The 20,658-nt window shown below is 33.8% G+C and overlaps 3 protein-coding genes across 4 annotated transcripts; 2 read left to right on the top strand and 1 right to left on the bottom strand.

Moving 5' to 3' along the window:
* Window positions 1-645: 645 nt before the first annotated feature.
* Window positions 646-3,848, top strand: LOC107931573 (DNA-directed RNA polymerases I and III subunit rpac1). The gene is made up of 9 exons (XM_041091617.1): window positions 646-1,196; window positions 1,486-1,671; window positions 1,813-1,928; window positions 2,026-2,120; window positions 2,231-2,430; window positions 2,667-2,762; window positions 2,882-2,975; window positions 3,214-3,327; window positions 3,488-3,848. Exons 1-9 carry the CDS (start codon window positions 1,125-1,127, stop codon window positions 3,589-3,591), a joined length of 1,077 nt encoding a protein of 358 aa, XP_040947551.1. The 5' UTR covers window positions 646-1,124; the 3' UTR covers window positions 3,592-3,848.
* A 5,170-nt stretch (window positions 3,849-9,018) lies between these two features.
* LOC107931615 (uncharacterized aarF domain-containing protein kinase At5g05200, chloroplastic) lies at window positions 9,019-13,454 on the top strand. The gene is made up of 10 exons (XM_016863552.2): window positions 9,019-9,321; window positions 9,460-9,602; window positions 9,706-9,819; window positions 10,107-10,295; window positions 10,435-10,590; window positions 10,942-11,207; window positions 11,313-11,410; window positions 12,001-12,179; window positions 12,618-12,734; window positions 13,112-13,454. Exons 1-10 carry the CDS (start codon window positions 9,090-9,092, stop codon window positions 13,289-13,291), a joined length of 1,674 nt encoding a protein of 557 aa, XP_016719041.1. The 5' UTR covers window positions 9,019-9,089; the 3' UTR covers window positions 13,292-13,454.
* A 3,159-nt stretch (window positions 13,455-16,613) lies between these two features.
* LOC107931537 (protein ENHANCED DISEASE RESISTANCE 4) lies at window positions 16,614-19,760 on the bottom strand. Of its 2 annotated transcripts, XM_016863448.2 has the most exons (3): window positions 19,153-19,760; window positions 16,933-19,035; window positions 16,614-16,832 (listed from the first exon to the last, which is right to left on the bottom strand). In XM_016863448.2, exons 1-2 carry the CDS (start codon window positions 19,271-19,273, stop codon window positions 16,964-16,966), a joined length of 2,193 nt encoding a protein of 730 aa, XP_016718937.1. In that variant the 5' UTR covers window positions 19,274-19,760; the 3' UTR covers window positions 16,614-16,832; window positions 16,933-16,963. The 2 variants fall into 2 exon arrangements, with proteins under 2 accessions (XP_016718937.1, XP_016718936.1); XM_016863447.2 differs by having other exon boundaries at window positions 16,614-19,035; window positions 19,153-19,759.
* Window positions 19,761-20,658: the final 898 nt, after the last annotated feature.

The raw sequence follows: 20,658 nt of genomic DNA, 5'->3' as shown, positions 1-20,658 counted from the left end.
TTTTCAAGAGTCGAGTTTAGACATAAAAATTGATCTCTCAATCCAAAGTATTAATTAAGATTTAAGATGCTTTTAAGTCAACAAATTAAAGCTTACATGTTGAAATTAATTAAGGGAATGTTAACAAGAAAAAAGAATGCTTCATGTGCATATTTGATCATTTAATTATCTAAGCTTTAGCTTATACTATAAAAAGAAAGTTTGATGGGTGTATTTGTTTAACAACATACAATATTATTGGTCTCCTTGATTTTGTTTTTTTCTTTTATTATTACTATTATTTTGTTTTTTAAATGTAAATTTAAATTTAAATTTTTATCCAAATATTTACATATTTATATTTCAATTTATCTCATTTTTTATATAATTTATAAAAAAAATTAGTTTAATTTGAATTTTACTTTCCCTCAAAAAAATTTCAAATTTGCTTACTTAATATATTAAAATATTAAAATAGTTATTATTTAATATACAAAATAAAAAAAATTTAACATAACAAAACGGTGTCATTTTATTCAAAATAACATAATTTTTTGCGACGTAAAAGATAAGTAATAGCGGCATTTTTAATAAAAACGCTTCAAAAATCATTTAAAAAAAACGTGCGTTTTATTTCCAAATTTCTCCGCCTAAAATCTCCAAATTAAAGGAGCTCCGCTACTAAAGCAGATAAGGTTTTTGAAATTCCTTTTGTGCTTTCTCTTTGTCAAAAAAGACTTCTGTTCTGTTCGGTATTTGCAGGGAAAAAAAAAGATAATGTGTTTGGTAATTTTAGCAGTACTCTTAACAAGTAAGTTATGGGTTAAGGATTTAATTTCATGATGAATTTGTGTGAGTGGGATCGGGATTTACTGGAAGTATTCCTGGGGAATTTTGCGCTGCTCATTTAGTTGTTAATTGGTTCAGTTTCATTTGTTCTTTGCTCAGTCAACCCCAAGGAGAAAAGAACAAAATCCCTAAACATAAGCGTTTCTCCTCAACCATGTAGATAGCTAAAACCCCTTTCTTTTCAGTTCCCATTTAAACCCTAACTTCCTAACAGCAAAATCTAAGCAACAAAGCAATGGCAGAGGGGGCAGGAGAAGAAAAGAAGAAATTTTCAATCTGGGTTGCAAGATGTGCCAATGGGTCAACTTCCACCACATCTTGAACTCCAACGAAGTCGTGTTTCATGCAATAAGGATGCCCCTATCCATGTATTTCTCTGTTACCCCCTTTTTTTTATCACCTAAAGCACACATCTTCAGTTGAAAATTTTTCATGAACACTCTTTTATTCATATATGGAGTGTTAAGAAACAGTGGTTTCTTGGGGTTGTTTAATTGGGTAATTAAAAAAAATGGAGCCTTTTTCCTTATTTGGGGTTTGGGTTAGTTTCTTTGTATCATCTGTCTTGTTCTGTTCTTAAGGTTCTGAAATTTGTGGGTCTCTTTTTTTGTATTATAATTAAACGTCTTATGTTTTGGGGGCTTTTGTTGCTTGTAGACTGAGAGTATTCAATATTCTGGCGCTTATGCATCGATGGGAATTGATAATAGTTCACGACTTGACCGATTCTCTAACAACTTTAGAGTTGAAGTGGTTCGACTCAATGAAGATGACATGGAGTTTGATATGATCGGTATTGATGCAGCTATTGCCAATTCATTCAGGAGGATCCTTATAGCAGAGGTCTTTGACTTTTTGGTCTACCTCTTTTCAGTGCTAACATATGCTATGTTAATGACAATATTGCATGCTATCATATGCTAGCTATGTTAGCTTGCAACATATTGTCTGTGCTGGTACTGATAGAACTGATTATGCTTGCAGCTTCCTACAATGGCAATTGAAAAAGTTCTCATTGCAAACAACACATCAATAATCCAAGATGAAGTTCTTGCTCATAGGTTGGGCCTCGTTCCAATCCGTGTTGACCCAAGGCTTTTGATTATCTTTCAGATTTAATTCATTTTTTTTGGTTGATGGTTTATCTGAATTTATGGAGTTTACCCTTAGGGTATTTGGTAATTCTTTACTTTTGTCTCTTGCAATTGTAGAAAATGATCAGCCAAATGAAAAGAACACCATTGTTTTCAAACTCCATGTTCAGTGTAAAAGAGGTAGTCCACGTATTACAGGTACGGTTTTGGGCTTTATCAGTGAAACATGAAACCTTTTTACTTAAATGAAATTAATAGGTCTTCCCTTTATAGCTTTGCCTTGTTTCTAATGATGTATAATAATGCAGTTAAATCGGATGCATTAAAGTGGTTGCCTAATGGGAGTGAACTGGTTAAGGAAACAAGAAATGCAACTTCAGATTCATCATCAAAGCCTGAAACATACACTTACTTCTGTTGCAGTCAAGAGACCATTCCAGAATTTGTCAAGAACCCCATTATCCCTAAGTATCCAGATATTATTATTGCTAAACTTGGCCCTGGACAGGTATATTTTACATGCTTTTGTTTGTTTCAAAAATTGCTCATAAAGCATGTCAAGATGGCAGATCATGCCTTAGGTTTAGAAAAAATCTCATCGCGAGCTAAATGTGGTGCTAGTAGATTAAGAAGGTTTTGTGTACTGCTTTCATTAGTTCAGGATCCGTTTTAAAGTTGTTAGAAGTTAATCTAATCCTTATGAAGTTTTTCGAGTGTACTAAAAGTTTTAACTTTTTTTGCTAGGAAATTGAACTGGAAGCATATGCTGTTAAAGGCATTCGGAAAACACATGCAAAGTGGTCCCCAGTGGCCACTGCTTGGTATCGGATGCTTCCTGAGGTAAAGATAGACTGTAACTGTAGATTTCTTTTTTTCTAAACCTTCTTCATTTTTTTCGTTTATTCTATCTCATTTTGACTCTATATTATTACAATATTATGATATATTTATATATTTAGGTTGTATTATTGGAAGATATCGAAGATGACCTTGCTGAAGAACTCAAAAGCAAATGCCCTGTTAATCTGTTTGATATAGAAGATCTTGGAAAAGGTACTTCTGTTTATTATGATTTGTTGTCTATATGGTGTAAATTTTGGTAATTATGTTTTTTTCCTCTATAAAAGGGTTTTCCAGTATTCCGTTACTAAATGTGGATTATATTCCTCTAATAGTGGGGTCAGTGCTATGTGATAGTGCTGACCGGTTCTGCTTTATATGCTTTAGCATGTGAAGTTAGGAGATATTGTTTTAGGTACATTTCCTAATGAAGAATTTGGCTGCCAAGCAGGTAGAAGGGCAACTGTAGCAAGGCCACGTGCGTGCACACTTTGCAGAGAATGCATAAGAGGTGACGATTGGGAGAAACGTGTGGCACTGCACCGTGTTAAAGATCATTTCATATGTAAGTAATGTGGGGCTACTCTATGTCTTCCGCATGTGTTGTCAAAATTAGTTCTAGATTTCTTTAATGCCATTGCTTGATTAATATATTTTCATTGATTTCAAACCAACTTAAGGTTAGGCACAGCTTGAGATTAATATGTTTTTCTCCCCTTTTCTAGTCACCATTGAATCTACTGGAGCATTACCTCCTGAAGTTCTATTTACTGAAGCAGTGAAGATTTTAGAAGACAAGTGTGAACGCATGATAACGGAGCTCTCATGATGCTTTTAATATGGTTAGTAAGGATGAGAGAAGCAATGGATTCTCTATTAATCCAAGGAGATTTTCTTGCCTCTTAGCAAATCTTTTTCATTTCTCATCTTTTGGTTCATGGATGGGATTTGGAGGGGCAGATGGTATGATTCACATATATATATAAAAAGAGTGGATTTTTGTGAGTTAATGTGTAATGAGAGGGATAGATTATTGGTGATGGGCTTTTTACATTTTTGGTCTTGAATTAATATATAGTTGTAATATATAGTGTTATTAATTTATTATTTTAAATTCTAAAACTAAATTCATTAATTTTTATATTTAGTTTTAAAGTTAAAATTTTTATAGAAAATTTAATTTAAATAATATTTTTTATTTATCCTTAAAAAGTATATTTAAAGTTCAAATTTAAAAAATAAAACATAATATAATATTTATCATAAAAATAAATATTATTTGATTAAAATAAATTTTTTTAAAGATTATGTTTTTAGTGGCGTTTTTGCCAGAAGCGTCGCTAAAGGTTTGTTCTTTAGCGGCGTTTGTGGAAAAACGCCGCTAAAGGTCGCGGTCTTTAGCGGCGTTTGTAGGGAAAAGCGCCGTTAAAGGTCGTGGTCTTTAGCGGCGTTTGTGGAAAAAGCACCGTTAAAGGTCGTGGTTTTTAGCGGCGTTTGTGGAAAAAGCGCCGCTAAAGGTCAGGGTCTTTAGCTAAAGTTAGCGACACTGTCATTAGCGGCGTTTTTTGCGGCGCTTCTCTAAGCGTCGCTATAAGCAATAGTGGCGCTAAAAAGTGCCGCTAAAGGCCTAAAAAAGCGCCACTAAATGCCTGTTTTGGTGTAGTGCAACATGAATAGATAAATTTTGATTTGAAATTCAGCATGTTTTGCAATGGTGATTATAAAATAAAAAATCAATAGAGATGTTTAGAAGTTTATTCTACTAGATTTATTGCATTCCCTAGAGTGAATGCAAACAAAAAGAAAATAAAAGATATAATCATGAATCACTAAAAGTGGGAATATAGTAATAAATAAGAGGATAATGAGAGTTCTTAAGATAACTCTTCATAGGGTAAAGATAACTTATGTTATCAATGTGATATGAAAGGTTATTGGCCACATATGTGGCATATGCTTTAATATTTTTTGAGGAATGATATGAGAATGTAGTAATAAATTCTATCATTATAGATAGAAAGTATTTATCTTATTTGGTACTAAAACAAACAAATACTATTCCAATATTTGATAGTACAAAACCAGTCAAAAGCTCCAGAAGAGTTAATAAATTAATATCTTGTGATGGTCAATCCATTGGTTTTAAAATATATTTATAATGTATCTTATATTGAGATTGTGAATGAAGAAAATATTATATTTCATATGAATCACTATTGCTATAAATATATATTTTGAAAAGATGAAAAAGAGAGGATTGGGCTATTAATTTATATTATAATCTTTGTGATATTCTTTTGTCATCATTCCCATTAAAGGGTTGAAAGTAAAATATTTGATTATGAAAGATTTATTTATAAGCAATAAAATATTATAATTCAATTTAAAGCTCGTTATGGTTGGATGCACCTGAAGTTGCAAAAATTTTTTTTTAGATATTTGAAAATTTTGGCATATTCCCTGAAGCGAATATTGCATATAATTATTTGGAAATTATATTTATTTTGTTGACTTAGTGACATTATAATATTTACATTGATTTAGACATTTTCAGTAGCAAATGTGACAATAACACTTATATGTTGATACAAAGTAAAAGGAATGATAGTAAAATTATTAATTTGTTACAATTTAGTAAATTGAAACACATGTTAAAGTAAGTAGAAGTTTACTGATACAAAAAACATTTACTACTTGGAGTAACCAGTTAGACCATCCTGGATCATATATGATGTGAAAATTAATTAAGAATTCATATAGACATTCATTAAAGAACCAGAAGATTCTTTAATTTAAAAGAATTCTTATATATTGCTTGTTCTCAATGAAAATTAATTATTAGAAACTCACTAGCTAAAGTTGAGATTTAATGTCTTGTATTTCTGAAACGAATATGGGCTCATTCATCCACAATGTGAATGGTTTTGAAATTATATGATTTTGGTAGATGCATCTACAAAATAATTACATATATGTTATCAATTTGCAACCTATCGTTTGCAAGATTGTTTGTTTAAATAATTAATTTCAGATCATGCAATTAAGACAATTCATCTTGCTAGTACTAATGAGTTTATATCTCAATCTTTTATTGATTGAGTTTGAAAAACTTTTGTAAAAGTTTGCGCATAATGGTTTAGAGAAATTATTGATTGAACACATCTAATTAATATCTAAATCATTACTTATGATAACTAAACTTCCTATTTCAACATGAGTTATGTTGATTTATGTGTTGTACGCATCAAGCCAATAAGTTATAAATATTCCCAATTACAATTGGTTTTTGATCAAGAGCTAAATATTTCTCATCTTTGAATTTTTATATGTGCACATATGTTCCAATTACTCCACCACAACGCACAAAGATGAGTGAATCCTCAAAGAAAGTTGGGAATATATATTAATTACAAGTTTCTTTATATTATTACATATTTTGAATGCATTAGAATTCAATTATGACATGATTTGTGATTACAATTTTGATTCGATGGTTTTCTCGACATTCAGGGGAGAAAAATAATAACTTGTAATGAGTTAGGAGGAGAGTAATTTGAACCAGAAGTTCAATAAGGATAACTCATTACAAGTTAACTGTTAGATTTATTTACAAGCTTAATGAGAATAACCAAGTGTTATATACCATTTAAAATTTTAATTTGAATCAAAATCCCAGTAGGACAATAAGTTAGAATAAATATTTAAAGGTATAAAGCCAGTGATGGTACAATTGAAGTAGTTTTGCAAAAGTGGAATAAAAATATGAAATTTTCTGTCAAGTCTTGGCATTGATTATGAAAAGATATAATATTCTTTTGTGGTGGATGCAATAATCTTTTAGATATATTATTAAATTGACAATTCATAAAAGATTTAACTTGCTTTTAATGGTTATTCTTACAATCTTTTATGAATCACTCTATAGTAAAGTTTATATTAGAATCCTTAAAGGATTTAGGATGCTAGAAACATATTTAAATTTTCGAGAAATTGTTCATTTATATGAATTAAAATAATTTGGACATATGTGGTAAATTTGACGTAGTGAATAGTAGTTGAAAGAGGATTATAAAATGATCCAAAATACCTATTTATATTTTTATAAAAGAATTATGATTAAAGTTTGTTATGATTATTGTTGAATTTCCTGAAGAGATTTTTCCTAATAAGGTTTTAACGAGAAACACTATCTACCAATGGACATCTAAGGGGAAGTGTTATGAATATCTTATTAAGTGGATGTCCATCATGATCAAGATAAAGTTTTGATATACTTTAAATTCTAATAGTTATTAGAATTGGATCTTTACTTTTTTTATATTTCTTATGCCTATAAATAGAGACTCTGGTGAAGCATTGTAACCATCCCTTTTGATCAATAAAGTACATCCTCTATTGCTTTCATATTTTCTTTGTTCTTTATTCTCTCCGTTTCTCTTTATTTTATAACAATATCATCGGTTTTATCCTGAATTTTAAGATTTTCGTCTTGAAAAAAATTAAATCCAAATAAAAATTCTGGAATGTGACATTAAACTATTAGAAAGGTCTGTTCCATACCATATTTCCTCATAATAAAAGGGTAAAAATAGGTAATTATAAAGTCAATAACAAGAGAAAAAAATAGAGTTAGTCATTATCAATAAACAAGAATAAAAAATTATTATTAATGAAATTAAATTAGAAATGAAATATAATATAAAAATTTTATATTATATTGTTTTTATGAAATTAAAAAAAACATGTGAATTTGTAATTTTATTTAATAAAAGAATTATATGTATCATAATATCTTTATAAATATTTTAATTAATTATAAAATCATTTTTAATTACTTATTATACTAAATAATAAATATTTTAAAATTTATTACCTATAAAAAAAAGTTATATGCATGAGTCTTTGTCTTTTAAATAGAAATGAATAAAGAAAAGAGAGGATATATTTGTGAAAATGAGGTGTAGTGAATCAATTGAACCTTCCTATTTTGAGTGAGAATTTGAGGCTTTAGTGGCAAAAACACTTTGATTAAGGCTGTAGAATTTGCTTTAATTACCTATTTACATGCTTTCAAGGTTACTATATTTTTATCTCTTTAAAAATTCAAAATATTTATAAAAATTTTAAAATTTATATATATTTTAAAAAAAAATTAAAAATTCTAAAAAATAAAGTTAAAATTTTAAAATAATTTTAAAATAATAATTTTGGAGACCTAAATAAGTTAATTAATGATTCAAGTTTATCATTTGTTTTGAAAATGTTTTCAAATATATATGGTTTCGAATTTATGTGCTCTAACATAGAATTAGTTATACTGTAATAATATTTTAATTTGACATGTTTGGTTTTTTTAATTTAACTTCAACAATTTCACTCGATTCGACTTGAATTTTATTTCATTTGACTTGATTCGAAAAAATTTCAAATCAAGTTAAGATGATAAAATAGGACTTGTGAACTCAATTAACTCGAAAAATTTTCACTCAATTCGACCGAACGCTCAACCTTACCTGATTGTCCGTCGAAATCCAGACCCGTCCACTTAGACACTAACAATCATTAAGCTGCCACTAGGGGTTAGTGTTTAATTGAATCGAGTCGAATCAAATGAAAATTTTTTGAGTTAATTGAGTCGACGAGTCTTATTTTATCATTCTAACTTAATTTGATTTTTTTAAATCGAGTCAAGTGAAATAAAATTCAAGTCAAGTTGAATCGAATCGAATGAAATTGTTTGAGCTAAATTAAAAATTTTAAACATGCCAAATTAAAATCTTGTTACAGAATAACTAATTTCACATTAAAGTACATAAATTTTTTAAAAAAATCAAAAAAAAAATAATTTTTTTTAATATGATAAACTTAAATCATTAATTAACTTATTTATTTAGGTTCCAAAATTATTATTAATTTTTTAAAATTTTCTTTATATATTCTTTTGAATTTTTTTTAAAAAGAATAAATAAATATTTTGATTCTTAAAATTATTTTAATTTTTTTATAATTTTTGTTGAAAGAGAACTAATTTGTTAATTTTTAAAATTGATAGATAGCGGGTACTTACACAAATCTATTATTCAAATTACTTTAAAAAATGGAATAAAAATTCAACCTTGCCACGTGGCGTCAGCTCTGTCATGCTTTTATTTTTTCAAATTGTTCTGAAATTTTATTTTTGTTAGGCCCCAAAAGCAACAACAAGACAAGACCCAATTGTTGATAAATACTGTTTTGTCTTTGTAATAACCAAACTGTACACAAACTCTCCCTCTGTTTTCTTATATATAATATCAAAAGGTCTTCCTTCAGTTGCTTAAAACCAAAATGGCAGTTTCATCATTTAGAAGCGGGCGTTTACCATTGTTTCATCACCCTCAATTGCCTAATAAAGCCGCTTCAGCTGCTTGTACAACAAGATCGATTGGTGGGTTTAAGAAGCCAAATGGGCGTTTCAGTTCCAACCCCAAGTGCGGAAGGGCCCTCTTTCTTTTTGCCCAGTACTCTCAATCATCTCAAGCTCAAACACAGCAAGATCGTTTGTCATCTCGTCTCCAAAGTAAGTACCCCATAATTCGATTGCCCATCATTCTTTTTATTATTCTTGTTTTCTTGTTTGACCCTTTCATATGTTCACATGATTGCAAAATCTTTTATTAGCATCATACTTAATAGTTTGTCTTGTTATGGTTATCAGGTAGTCTTGAGAACTTACCCAAGCTGCTGGAGGATATCGTCCAGACATCTATAAGCACAGGTCCCCGAGGAGCCCTGAGGCTAGCTCAAGGTATTCAAGCCTTTGTTGGTGTTGGTGGGGAATGGCTTGCTGATGTCTCTAGGGTATTTTCCTCTTTTTTCTTTTCTCTTTCGAAGGATACTGTTGTGCTTTGGTTATCCATTATCAAGCTATAGGAATTGACTGATTCTCCCTAAATCTTTGCAGTCCACAAATGAACCTACTGGAATACCATCACAGTTGCAGCTGGGGTTGCTTTCACCACTTTACTTAAGGAAACTGTTTGAGCGTATGGGTGCAACTTATATCAAATTAGGTCAGGTGAGTACTATGCTTTCCACGGAAAAAGTTCTTACTGATCATAAATTGCTTGATAAAATTTAAATGGTGTTATTGCTCTTTGATACCATATTACAACATTTGCTTAATTTCTTCAATATGTTGTGGGAGAGGCGATCATAATTTTGGTGACATTTCCTGTGGAAAGAATTTACAACTTAAAATTTCCCCTGAATGTAATTGATTCTATTGTGGTTTTCATGGCTTTCAGTTAACCTTCTCGCGTAAATGTTATATCTTGTTGCTCATCCTAGATTACATTTTGCCAGTTCATAGCATCCGCACCAACACTATTCCCACCAGAGTATGTTGAGGAATTTCAAAAATGCTTTGACAGAGCTCCTGCAGTTCCTTTTGAAGATATTCAAGCAATCTTGCGTGAAGAATTAGGGAGACCAATTGATAGCATATATGAATATATTGATCCAACACCAATTGCCTCAGCTTCTATAGCACAGGTCTTGATCTATCTATCTTTTTTCCTTTTTTAAATTTCATAGTGCCGCCTTCCCCTTTCTATATTTGTCCCCAAAATTACTTGTATGTTATGGGAAGTGTTTGTAATTATTGATTAGAACTATACATTTTCATACCTAGGTACATGGTGCAAGGCTTAAAGGCTCCCAAGATGATGTAGTTATAAAGGTATTGAAACCTGGAATCAAGGACATTTTGGTGGCAGACCTCAACTTCATATATATAGCAGCTCGAATATTGGAGTTCCTAAATCCTGATTTCAGCCGTGCTTCACTGGTAAAAATGAGATTGCAAACTTTAAAGTTTCCTTCTTTATTTGACTATCTGTGCTTTTCTATTATTTACTTTTACGTAGCTAAGTTGGAGATAAGGGAGAGAATACCAGACCCCTTTTTTTGAGGTAATGGTTATCTCTTTGCTTAGGTATCATTTTGCTTGTTAATTATTTGGCCAAACCAACAAATGTTGGATCAGTTAGCAAGCTTAGCTCAATAGCGTGTGTGCAACTAATCTCTGAAACTACATAAGCCTGGGATATTTTTGCATTTTATTGCATCCGTATCTATCACACTTTAAAGTTCTGATGTTTAAAAAGCTTTTATTATAAGGTATTTTTCCTTTCAGTAGGTTGGTATTGTTAAAGACATACGGGAATCCATGCTTGAAGAAGTTGATTTCAATAAGGAGGCTACAAATATTGAATCCTTCAGGAGATATCTCGAAGCCATGGGATTAACAAGGCAGGCAACAGCCCCGAGAGTGTATAACTATTGCAGCACGCGGCGAGTTTTGACTATGGAGAGGCTTTATGGAGTTCCTCTTACTGATTTAGACTCTATAAGCTCACTTGTCTCTAGCCCAGAGAATAGTCTTATAACTGCACTTAATGTCTGGTAAGACTTGAATGATTGACATGCTTTTTGAAATTTGAATGTATATAATGAGACACAGGAATGCAGTTGAAGCATTTATGTTGTTGACATGAACAATATGCGCAGGTTTGGAAGTTTACTTGCATGTGAAACCTTCCATGCTGATGTGCATGCAGGCAATTTATGGTTACTGCGTGATGGCCGCATTGGGTTTCTTGATTTTGGTAAGTTTCTTTTTTCCTATGGTGCCCGGTTCATCCAACTTTAATCTGATATTTTCTATTTTAGGGTGAAGGAGCATCAGTCGCTAATTTTGGATAAATGACCCTACTTAGCTTTTGACTTTTTGTGCAGTTAAGAAATGAGCATGAATGGTCATATTTGTTAATTTGATCGCAATAAGTTAGATTTGATTGTTGGGATGTTACATGTTGGCTTATTGACTTAACCTTCTTAGCAACTTCTTTATGCTGGAAACGTTGTCTTCCTGTGCATGATATCCGAACTGGAACCCCAAAGCAATTACATCTTTTTATCTGATGATGCTTCCGTAAGTAGACCTAAGAAGATCCTATTTGATTATAATTAGGACTTGAAAGGGGTTCTCTTCATGTTCTTTCTTGACATCCATTATTAACCACAGTTAGCATTAACTTGTAAGTGTTGAACTCTAATTAAAATGGTTGAATTCACAATGTTACGTTAAAATTTAAAGATGTTGCAATTGCATTGTTGATTTTATATGATTCCTATGTTTTAGTTTTATTGTCAACAAGCAATAGTATATTTCTCATTAGATTATTTGAATATACAGGTATTGTTGGACGAATATCACCAAAGACATGGGCTGCTATGGAAGTTTTTTTGGCATCTATTGCAACTGAAGAGTACGAATCAATGGCATCTGCCTTGATTGAAATGGGTGCAACCAATCAGAATATTGATGCCAAGGCCTTTGCAAGAGATTTGGAAAAAATATTTTCATCTATACAGGCAAGCATATGAAACCCAAGATGCTTACCAAGAACAAGTAAACAAACAATAATATCCTTGGAAGCGCATGTGCCTTCACGCACAGGCTCAATCACAAAACCTCCATTTAAACAGATAAATTGCTGTTGACCTAATATTACTTTGCCTTGGACCAATAAGTCGACTCTCATGGATAATTTATCCACTGGTATATAAGCTATTGATAAACCATCAGAGACTTTTGAGGCATTACTGTTCAATTTTATAGGTATTGTTTGTGTTGACTGTAAATAAAGTTGAGTTCTGTAGTGGGAACATGAAGAACTCTTATTTTCTAAAATCTACTGAAAGATGCTGACCGGCAAAGCTCCTTGACTAATTAGTTATCTCTTATGAAGTTCCTGGTCAAACTTTCCCTTGCTCAAGTTCTAAGCTTTTTTTTCTTTTTAATCAATGCAGGAAATTGATACGGAGGTAGTTGTCGCCACTGCCCGAGGGACAAATACAAATGCAACTGCTGTCTCTGCAAATATAATTGTTGATGAGAGACAGATGAATGCACTTTTTCTTGATGTGGTAAGCTGTTTTATTTTATGAACTATGAAGTTCGTTATCAAAGTTTTTAAGCCAATAAGGCAACAGTTAATTGCAATTATCATGTCAAACTTGAATTACATCTGATATTTGGACTCCCAGTTCCCTTTTATTAGAAACTCTAGTATTGCCATAATATGTCTGGTATATTTAAAGGCCGTTGCCATGGCATATTCTCTCTCTTTTCTTTTTAAACATTTCAGTGACCAAATACAGAGGCAAATTATTTCTGTGAATTATAGTTGGACTGGAAGTAAAAGGGGATTGTTAACGTATTTGAGAGTAATTGCAACCTTCATGGATCTTCTTTATGGTGATATTGATCTCCTGGTCATTTCTAATTTTTCGGCTCTTTGCAGGTTCGGGTGAGTGAGTCATATGGACTGCGATTTCCGAGGGAGTTTGCACTTCTAATGAAACAACTTCTGTATTTTGACCGTTACACACGGTTGCTTGCCCCCGACATGAACATGCTTCAGGATCAAAGGATAACCATTGTGTCTAATAGAAGAAGCAACTATAGGGACAACTTAAGATAGAAACTGCAATTATAGATGTATAAGATTTTGCTTATTTTCTTTTCGCTTCTTTTATGTATATGCAAGGAAAAATGAAGTGGACTAAATATTATGTTCAGTGCAACTTGTAGATAAAGCTGAAAAGAACAATATTGCTTCTATGAAATAATTACAGGTTGGACTATAACTCGTGATCATATAACGACTGGACCTTCATATATTTTAAAATCTATGACCATATAAAACACCGTCACCCCAAAACCCGATTTTTTTGCGATGTGTTTCCATCTGCTTACTTTTCTAAAATTTCAAAAAATGGTCTATTTGGCCAAATATTTTTTGACATATACGGCTAATTTAGGCAAACATATGTGTATCTATAATGGAAAAATGTTGTCGTGACTTTGAGAACAAAGACGTGGTCCCTAATGAAAGTATCGTTCGGATAATAGCATTGCTCCAATGCCATGAGGTTCCTATAAAAATAGTTGGCTGAGTCGTCCACTTTAAAAGGAGGGATCATCAATTCATTGATTCAACCTTATACTCCAACTTGTGATTGCATAACGCCCGTCGACCGGGACCTTTACTTAGGCTTGATACATGAACTTATAAAGCATTGTCACCTCGAAATCTGATTTGCAGATGATGGGTTTCTATGTTAATCACAAGATGTGTGTGTCTCCAAGCGCTATCGCATCACTGACGACTAAATAATTCTGACGAAAAATTTAAACACTAAAGCGAGAGGAAAAACCCAGAGAGAAAAATTTAAAGGTGAGGGGTTTAGGCCGGGGGAGTCTCCCTTTTTATAGGTCGAGAGAAGATAATGGAAGGAAAAAGGAAAAGAGAAATGTGCTTCGCATGTATTGAAAGTTGGGAGAGATAAAACGCATCTAGCTGGAGTGTTTTCCTCTAAACATGTTAGGGAAAACACTTCCAGCTAGACGTGTTTTATCTCTCCCAACTTTCACCACCTACTCTCCATGCTTTGCTCCCGAGAATCCTAGGTAAGATTTTCAAGCATCCCTCTCTCCCACATTGTTTGTTCGTATTAAAAGACGTTGCATTCCCACATCAGTTTGCAAAACATTCAGTTAGTGCATTCCCTTTGTTTTTCTCTTGTATCTGATTTTGAGCTTTTTTCTGTATTAAACCATTTGAAGTTTGTTTCGTATGGGAGGAGGATGAGTCGACAGGTGAAATCTGTAATTTATTACAACGGTCAAATATGCAATACGGGCATTAGGGTCGTATTTACAGGAGCCCAATCAACAAAGTTGGCATTCAATTATAGCATATAATTGCGTGAGCTACGAACAAAAATTAGGAGAAAAGTCGAGGGTTCAAGTCGGAGAAGAATTTTGAGCTTGAAATGTAGATATTTGGCCTCACTAGATCCCTTTAAGTATGAGCTCTTTCATGTGACTGGTGATACGGAGCTCGAGGCGATGCTGGATTCGCATTGCTCAAGCAGCAATGTTATACTCGAGTTATATGTCAAATTTAGGGAGGTTGATGAAGCCGGTTTGTCTTCGACCAATGCTCCGAGTCATGTTGGAACCGAACAGGAAGCAGAAAGTCCTATCACATGGTTGTGCTGCAGTGGTTTCATTGCTTTAATACAAAACGGTCATTACGATATTTCGGAATCGTCAATAGGGAGACATTCTTCAGTTTTAGGCAACGATTTTAACTTCGACGACTATTCCGTCCATCACTCGGGGTATAGCAGTAACCTGAATTTCAACACCCGAGCACAGCATTTAGTGAGTGCATTTGACTTTGACTTCGATGGTACGATGTCCTGGGCCAGAAGCACTTATGCTGGTATGCTGTCAACCTACACCAATTGGCAATCCAGTGCAAATGTTGGCAGTATCGCGGGGTTTAGAAGGACTGATGATTTACTCTCTCCGTTGGGATTCAACAAAGGGACATCCAACCCAGCATATGGTACTAGGTATTGCCGAAAGTTGCGAATGAATATGCAGCTGAGGATGAATATGCAAGTGCGAACGAAAAGGCAATAGATGTTGGTGGCAGATCTAAATCCGACCTCAATCCGATTCAGCAAGTCGGGCCGGATGATTCAAAAGTAGCACTATTTTTCGAACCAGACCAGGTTCCAATTGAGCCAGAACCTAACGATTTTGACGATGATGGTTCGGACAATGCTCCAAACCAAATCTTGGATGTAGGGTATATGTGCCTCCTAGCCACATGCATAATGTGGATCTCTCAGCTGAGGGTGGGTTAGAGTTCTTGTATCTCCCGCACAAAAGACTTGGCCATGCAAGTTTTTCGTCAAATGTCAAGGAATTACAAGTTGGCATGGAGTTTAGGCCAAAAGATTTTTTCTTGCTGCGGTTCAGGGGTTCAGCGTCAAGCACGGTGTGAACTACTATGTCACTAAATCTCAGTCGGAGAAATTTGAGGCCAAGTGCGCAATGCGTAATAGCAGGTGCCAATGGAAAATCATGATATCTTTTAAAAAGAAGACGGTATTGTGGACAATAAAAAAAGAATACCAATTCTCATACTTGTGTTGCTGCAGGTGCATCATGCGATGACCCGATATTTCTATATGACCTAAAAATGATCCCTGTATTTGACTTTAACTCCTACTGTTGCAGGTGTAACACAAGATCATCCGAGGCTAGGCTCGGACATGATATACGAAATAATATTATCTATGGCAGAAGAGAATTCTAAGATTTCCGTACCGATTCTAATTGTCAATATTCACAATCAGTATGATTACACGCTATCGTACTACAAGGCATGGATTGCAAAACAGAAGGATATAGAGAAAATGCATAAGGGGTGGGACGAGTCCTACAATTATTTTATTTTCAACTGGCACTGAATAAAAAATATTATTTTATTTTGAACCGGGTCGTATCCATATTTTGTAAACGGTACTGGGAAAAATACATATGGGTGTCGACCATTGCAGTGCTGGCACCAAAAAAATTTATTATTTTTCTCCCGACCCAATCAAGCCGTAGCCATTACATGATGATGGAGTTAGGTGCCGGCCATCGGGATGCTGGCACCTCCTGACACTGCTTATTTTATGTCATTCTCGTCATATTTTTCAAAAATGTGTCATTTTCGTAATTAAATTTTTTTTAGGTTATTTATGAAAAAAAGCCCTACAAGAAACCCTAAAAACACCCTAGCCCCAATGGAACCCTGACGGAAGGAAAGCTGAAAAGAACAATATTTCTGTATGAAATAATTACAGTTAAATGAACAGAACTTGTATAGCTTCCTTGAGTTATAAGAATGCAGGATATTTTAGCATCATCTCAAACACAAATTAATTTGACCAAACAAATCAAGTCAATATCTCCTCTATTAACTTTCATGAACTCATAATACAAAACCTGAGGATTACTCCTCTGTTCTATAATAATACTTGATAAAGGATGGGATAAATGCTTTTCTGTTTCTTCCTATGCTGCTATATAGATAACAATGCCAAGAAAATCATCCCCTCTGGAATCTCAGTATTGATGATTCTTCCTTTTCATCCCGACATGATGGGTCTCATACCCTGAAGTTATTATCATGAAATAGGTCACTGAGCCTTTCGTGCTACTGTTGCAGCAACTTGCCAGGAAAAATGTTGCTTTAATCAGATGCAAAATTATTACCTTGAGAAACAAACTTTACAGTCTAAGATATTTAGTCTGATGTTTCACCGGAATGGACTGAGCTTGTGCCAGATATGGATGATACCAATCCATATATCAGTTGGTTTGGTGAAGAATATCCCATGAGGTGATGAAGCGACATACCACCAGTTGGTGGCAACTCTTCAAGGGACACTTCCTCTGACCTGGACATAGTTGAAGAAGGTTCAGCTGAATCAAAAGTTTCTGTTGAAGTTTTATGTTTGTTTTGAGACTGCTTCAAAACAAAGTCCTTCCTCTGTTCCATATGTTCGTAAGAACTAGAAAACATAGTTTTGGTGTCAGTATTGCCAGGAGAAACAGGATCTCCATCAGTGAAGCAGCTTTTACTGAAAGTGTGACTACAATCATCAGAGTTAGACATAGGATCTGCTTGCAGAACACCATGGCTACAAGATGCTAATGTCGAAACCGCTGCATTAATTGCCTCACTGCGGTCACTGACTTCACATGGTGGAGGTGCAGCAGCAACAAGTTCATATGGCACTATATGGATTCCTTTTACAAAAGAAAACTTAAGTACCTTTGTACAAGCACCACATCTTAGCTGATGCAACTTCCTTTTGAAAAGTAAAAAGTCTGCCGGTAACTGCAATGTTGTGAAGCAAAAATAACAGGTTACAAAAGGTGCTCCTCCTGCAGTGGGCCGGAGATGTCGCCTGACTGAATGATGTTTCTCCCTCAAATACCGTTTCAACTCATGATCTCTGTACCTCTGATCATCAGATTTAATTACATGGTTCCAATTACAAAAATCAGACTCTAAATATCCTAGTGGAGTAGAGGAACAAGAGCTAGAGGAATTGCAACAACTATGACCGAGGTGAGCTCTACAGAGTTCTCGGTCATGTCGAAAGATGGGTGGATGCAACTGTTCTGAACTAAGCTTCCAGTCTTGAGGATGGCAGTAGAAACAGGAGTTGTCAATGCTATATCTAGTGTCTAATCCACCTCCTGAGAAAGGCATACAAGCGAATCCACCTTGCTGGCTCCAGCTGCTCTTCTGCCCATGTCTTCCATGATATCTAGGATAAAAATTTTCATCCTCAGGAGGCTCCTGACAGCAATATGTAGGAAAAGGGTTTTGCCTCCATGGTGCATCAGTGGAAGACCTTCCATTAAGATGGCATGTTTTGGTGATTTGATCCTGCAGTTCATGCAACATTCTTAGCAGTTTCATGTTTTCATGCTCAGTGCACTCAATCTTCTCATGCGGATAGAAGGTTGAATCAAAAGGGAACTCATCCTGCGATTCACGTGAAGGGCCAGCATGCTCGTACCTGCGCAGGGAAGCCTTTCTAGAGAAAGAAATGTGAGGTGGACATTCATCTATGTCAAGTCTTGGCCAGTTTCCAGGTTCTAGGGGTTCATCTCGATGCCACCTGCTGTATTTTTGTGTGGCAAAATGCTTCTTCTTGGACAAATCTGATGACAGATTTCTTGCAGGATCTTGCATTCCAGAACTACCATCCATCGTACCTCTGGCTGGTAACTTGTCCCTTGGGTGTGTTTCTTCAGGAACAAGATAGCTAGCAGCCTTGTAACTATTTTTAAGAGAATGTAATTTCTGATCATCCATTCCACCATCAGGACCACTGAGTCCAGAACTGGGGCTACCAAAATCTAAAGTTTCAAAAGTATCAACAGACCTTAAACGGTCAAACACGAGTTCAGTTTTCTGAGGTTGCTCCAAGAGATCATCTGAAACAGCTAAATTTATTTCACTTGTAGCTTGTGGGTTGTCATTGGCTGCTAACCGCAAGGTATCGTTATTTGCCTCTGCTACACTCTCATGATGAAGCTCTGTGGATTTTAAACAAGTGTCACTGGAAACTCCTTGCTGCTCAGCATTCCAATATTCTAAATTTTCCAACTGGAGCTGTCCTTTTCCATTTTTCTGTCCTTTATTTGATCCATTTTCATCAAGCTTTTCACAATCACTATAACTATAACTATTACTGGATCTGGATGTATCACGATCCTTGTTGTGGTGCCCTTCAATAGATAAGTTGTCAGCAGCTTGCAAGACAGAGGTGCTTTTGGCAATGGATTTTTGAGTTTTCGCTGCAAGCAAGATTAATCGTCATGTAACCATCTTGGAAAGAGTAATACAAGAAGCAAGAGATTATTTTGATTGGCAAGAAGCATGAAAAGTTTGACATTTAATAAGAAGGAAATTACCAACAAGAATAGCATCACAGCTTCCACATCTATATACAGGAAAATCTGGGACTTCCTGAAGAACCAATCGACATTTAGGACATCTAACTAGTCGAACTTTTGGATTTGTTCCACCCGTCATATTTGCTCCACAAAACCAGGGATCATCACATGTCTACCATTGTCTTCTGCAACAGTCAACTATCAATCGTAGCTATATATATATATAGTTGTAGCAGTACTGAAACAAACCAATATCTCCCAGGCTCTGCAAACAGATGGATATATAATATAATTTACAACAAAAGAATGGAATTGGAAAGGAAGGCGAAGGTGGATCTATGGTCTATGGTCTATGGTCTATGGTATATGGTATATGGAAGTGGGGTGAGAGTGGGTTTGGGGGGTTTCGTAATGTTTAAGGAGGCTTTATTTAGTCAAAACCCTGACTTCCAAAACCAAGACATGACAACCTCATCATCATCACCATCTTCTCCTGCTACCTTTATTTGTTTTTGTGCAGTCTGAATAAGGTAAAGGAGGAGAGGAGGAGTACTTTAAGTTGGCGCTGATGAAATTTAAGGTAAAGCAGTGGGGGACAAGGAAAAGGGAACTGTCTGATGAGATGGCATAATACCTGTCGGTGTCTTAGGTGAAGTTGAATGTTACATTTAACCACCCTTTAATGGTTTTTTTTTCTTATTATATTTTAAAAAAATCATATTGGTTTTTTTTAATAAAAATGATGTTAAAGCGTTAATTTGTAATGGCGTTGACGTGATAATTTGCATAATAATTGACATGTATTTTTTAAAAATAATATTAAATTTAGTTATTACTAATTTATTCTAAACATGTTAATATTTACTTAATTTTTACTACAAACTAAGATGAAATATATAAAAAACCCTTATTAGAGCACTTTGTTATGATCATGAAAAGATTTGGCCCATATGTACGTGTATAACTCCTAAAAAAATTGGACTCTAAGTTTTAATATTTAGCCTTGAAAAAATTAATTTGATTTTTTGTAAAATATCGATAGTTAAGTTTAGATAAAATTTAATAAAATAAAATAAAATCCAAATTGTATAAACCAATAAAAAGAGGTAAGGTGTGTGAGTGAGTTATAATAATAATTTCATTGTTTAATTTATGAGGGAGGTTTCTTGAATTATTTTTATGTCACAGCTAGAAGAGGTCAACCCTATACTTAGGATTTAAAATTTGAATGACACAGACATGTTTTAATACTTCAAAATATAAATTAAAATTAGGGTAAATTATAAAAATAGTCACTTTTGTTTGTCTCAGATTATGTTTTAGTCACTTATATTTAAAATATTACGTTTTAGTTACTTACGTTATTGTTTTGTTATGAAGTAGTCACTCTACCGTTAAGCTCTGTTATCTCCTTAATGGTAGTCCTACATGATAGTCCAAATGAGTTTTAAATGTCAACTTGGATGCCTTACGTGGTAGTCTAAATTAAATTTATTTAATTAAAAACATATTTTCATCCCAGCA

Source organism: Gossypium hirsutum, chromosome D04 (genome assembly GCF_007990345.1).
Source record: "Gossypium hirsutum isolate 1008001.06 chromosome D04, Gossypium_hirsutum_v2.1, whole genome shotgun sequence".
NCBI lineage: Eukaryota > Viridiplantae > Streptophyta > Magnoliopsida > Malvales > Malvaceae > Gossypium > Gossypium hirsutum.
This window is presented reverse-complemented; position numbering and strand designations above follow the sequence as displayed.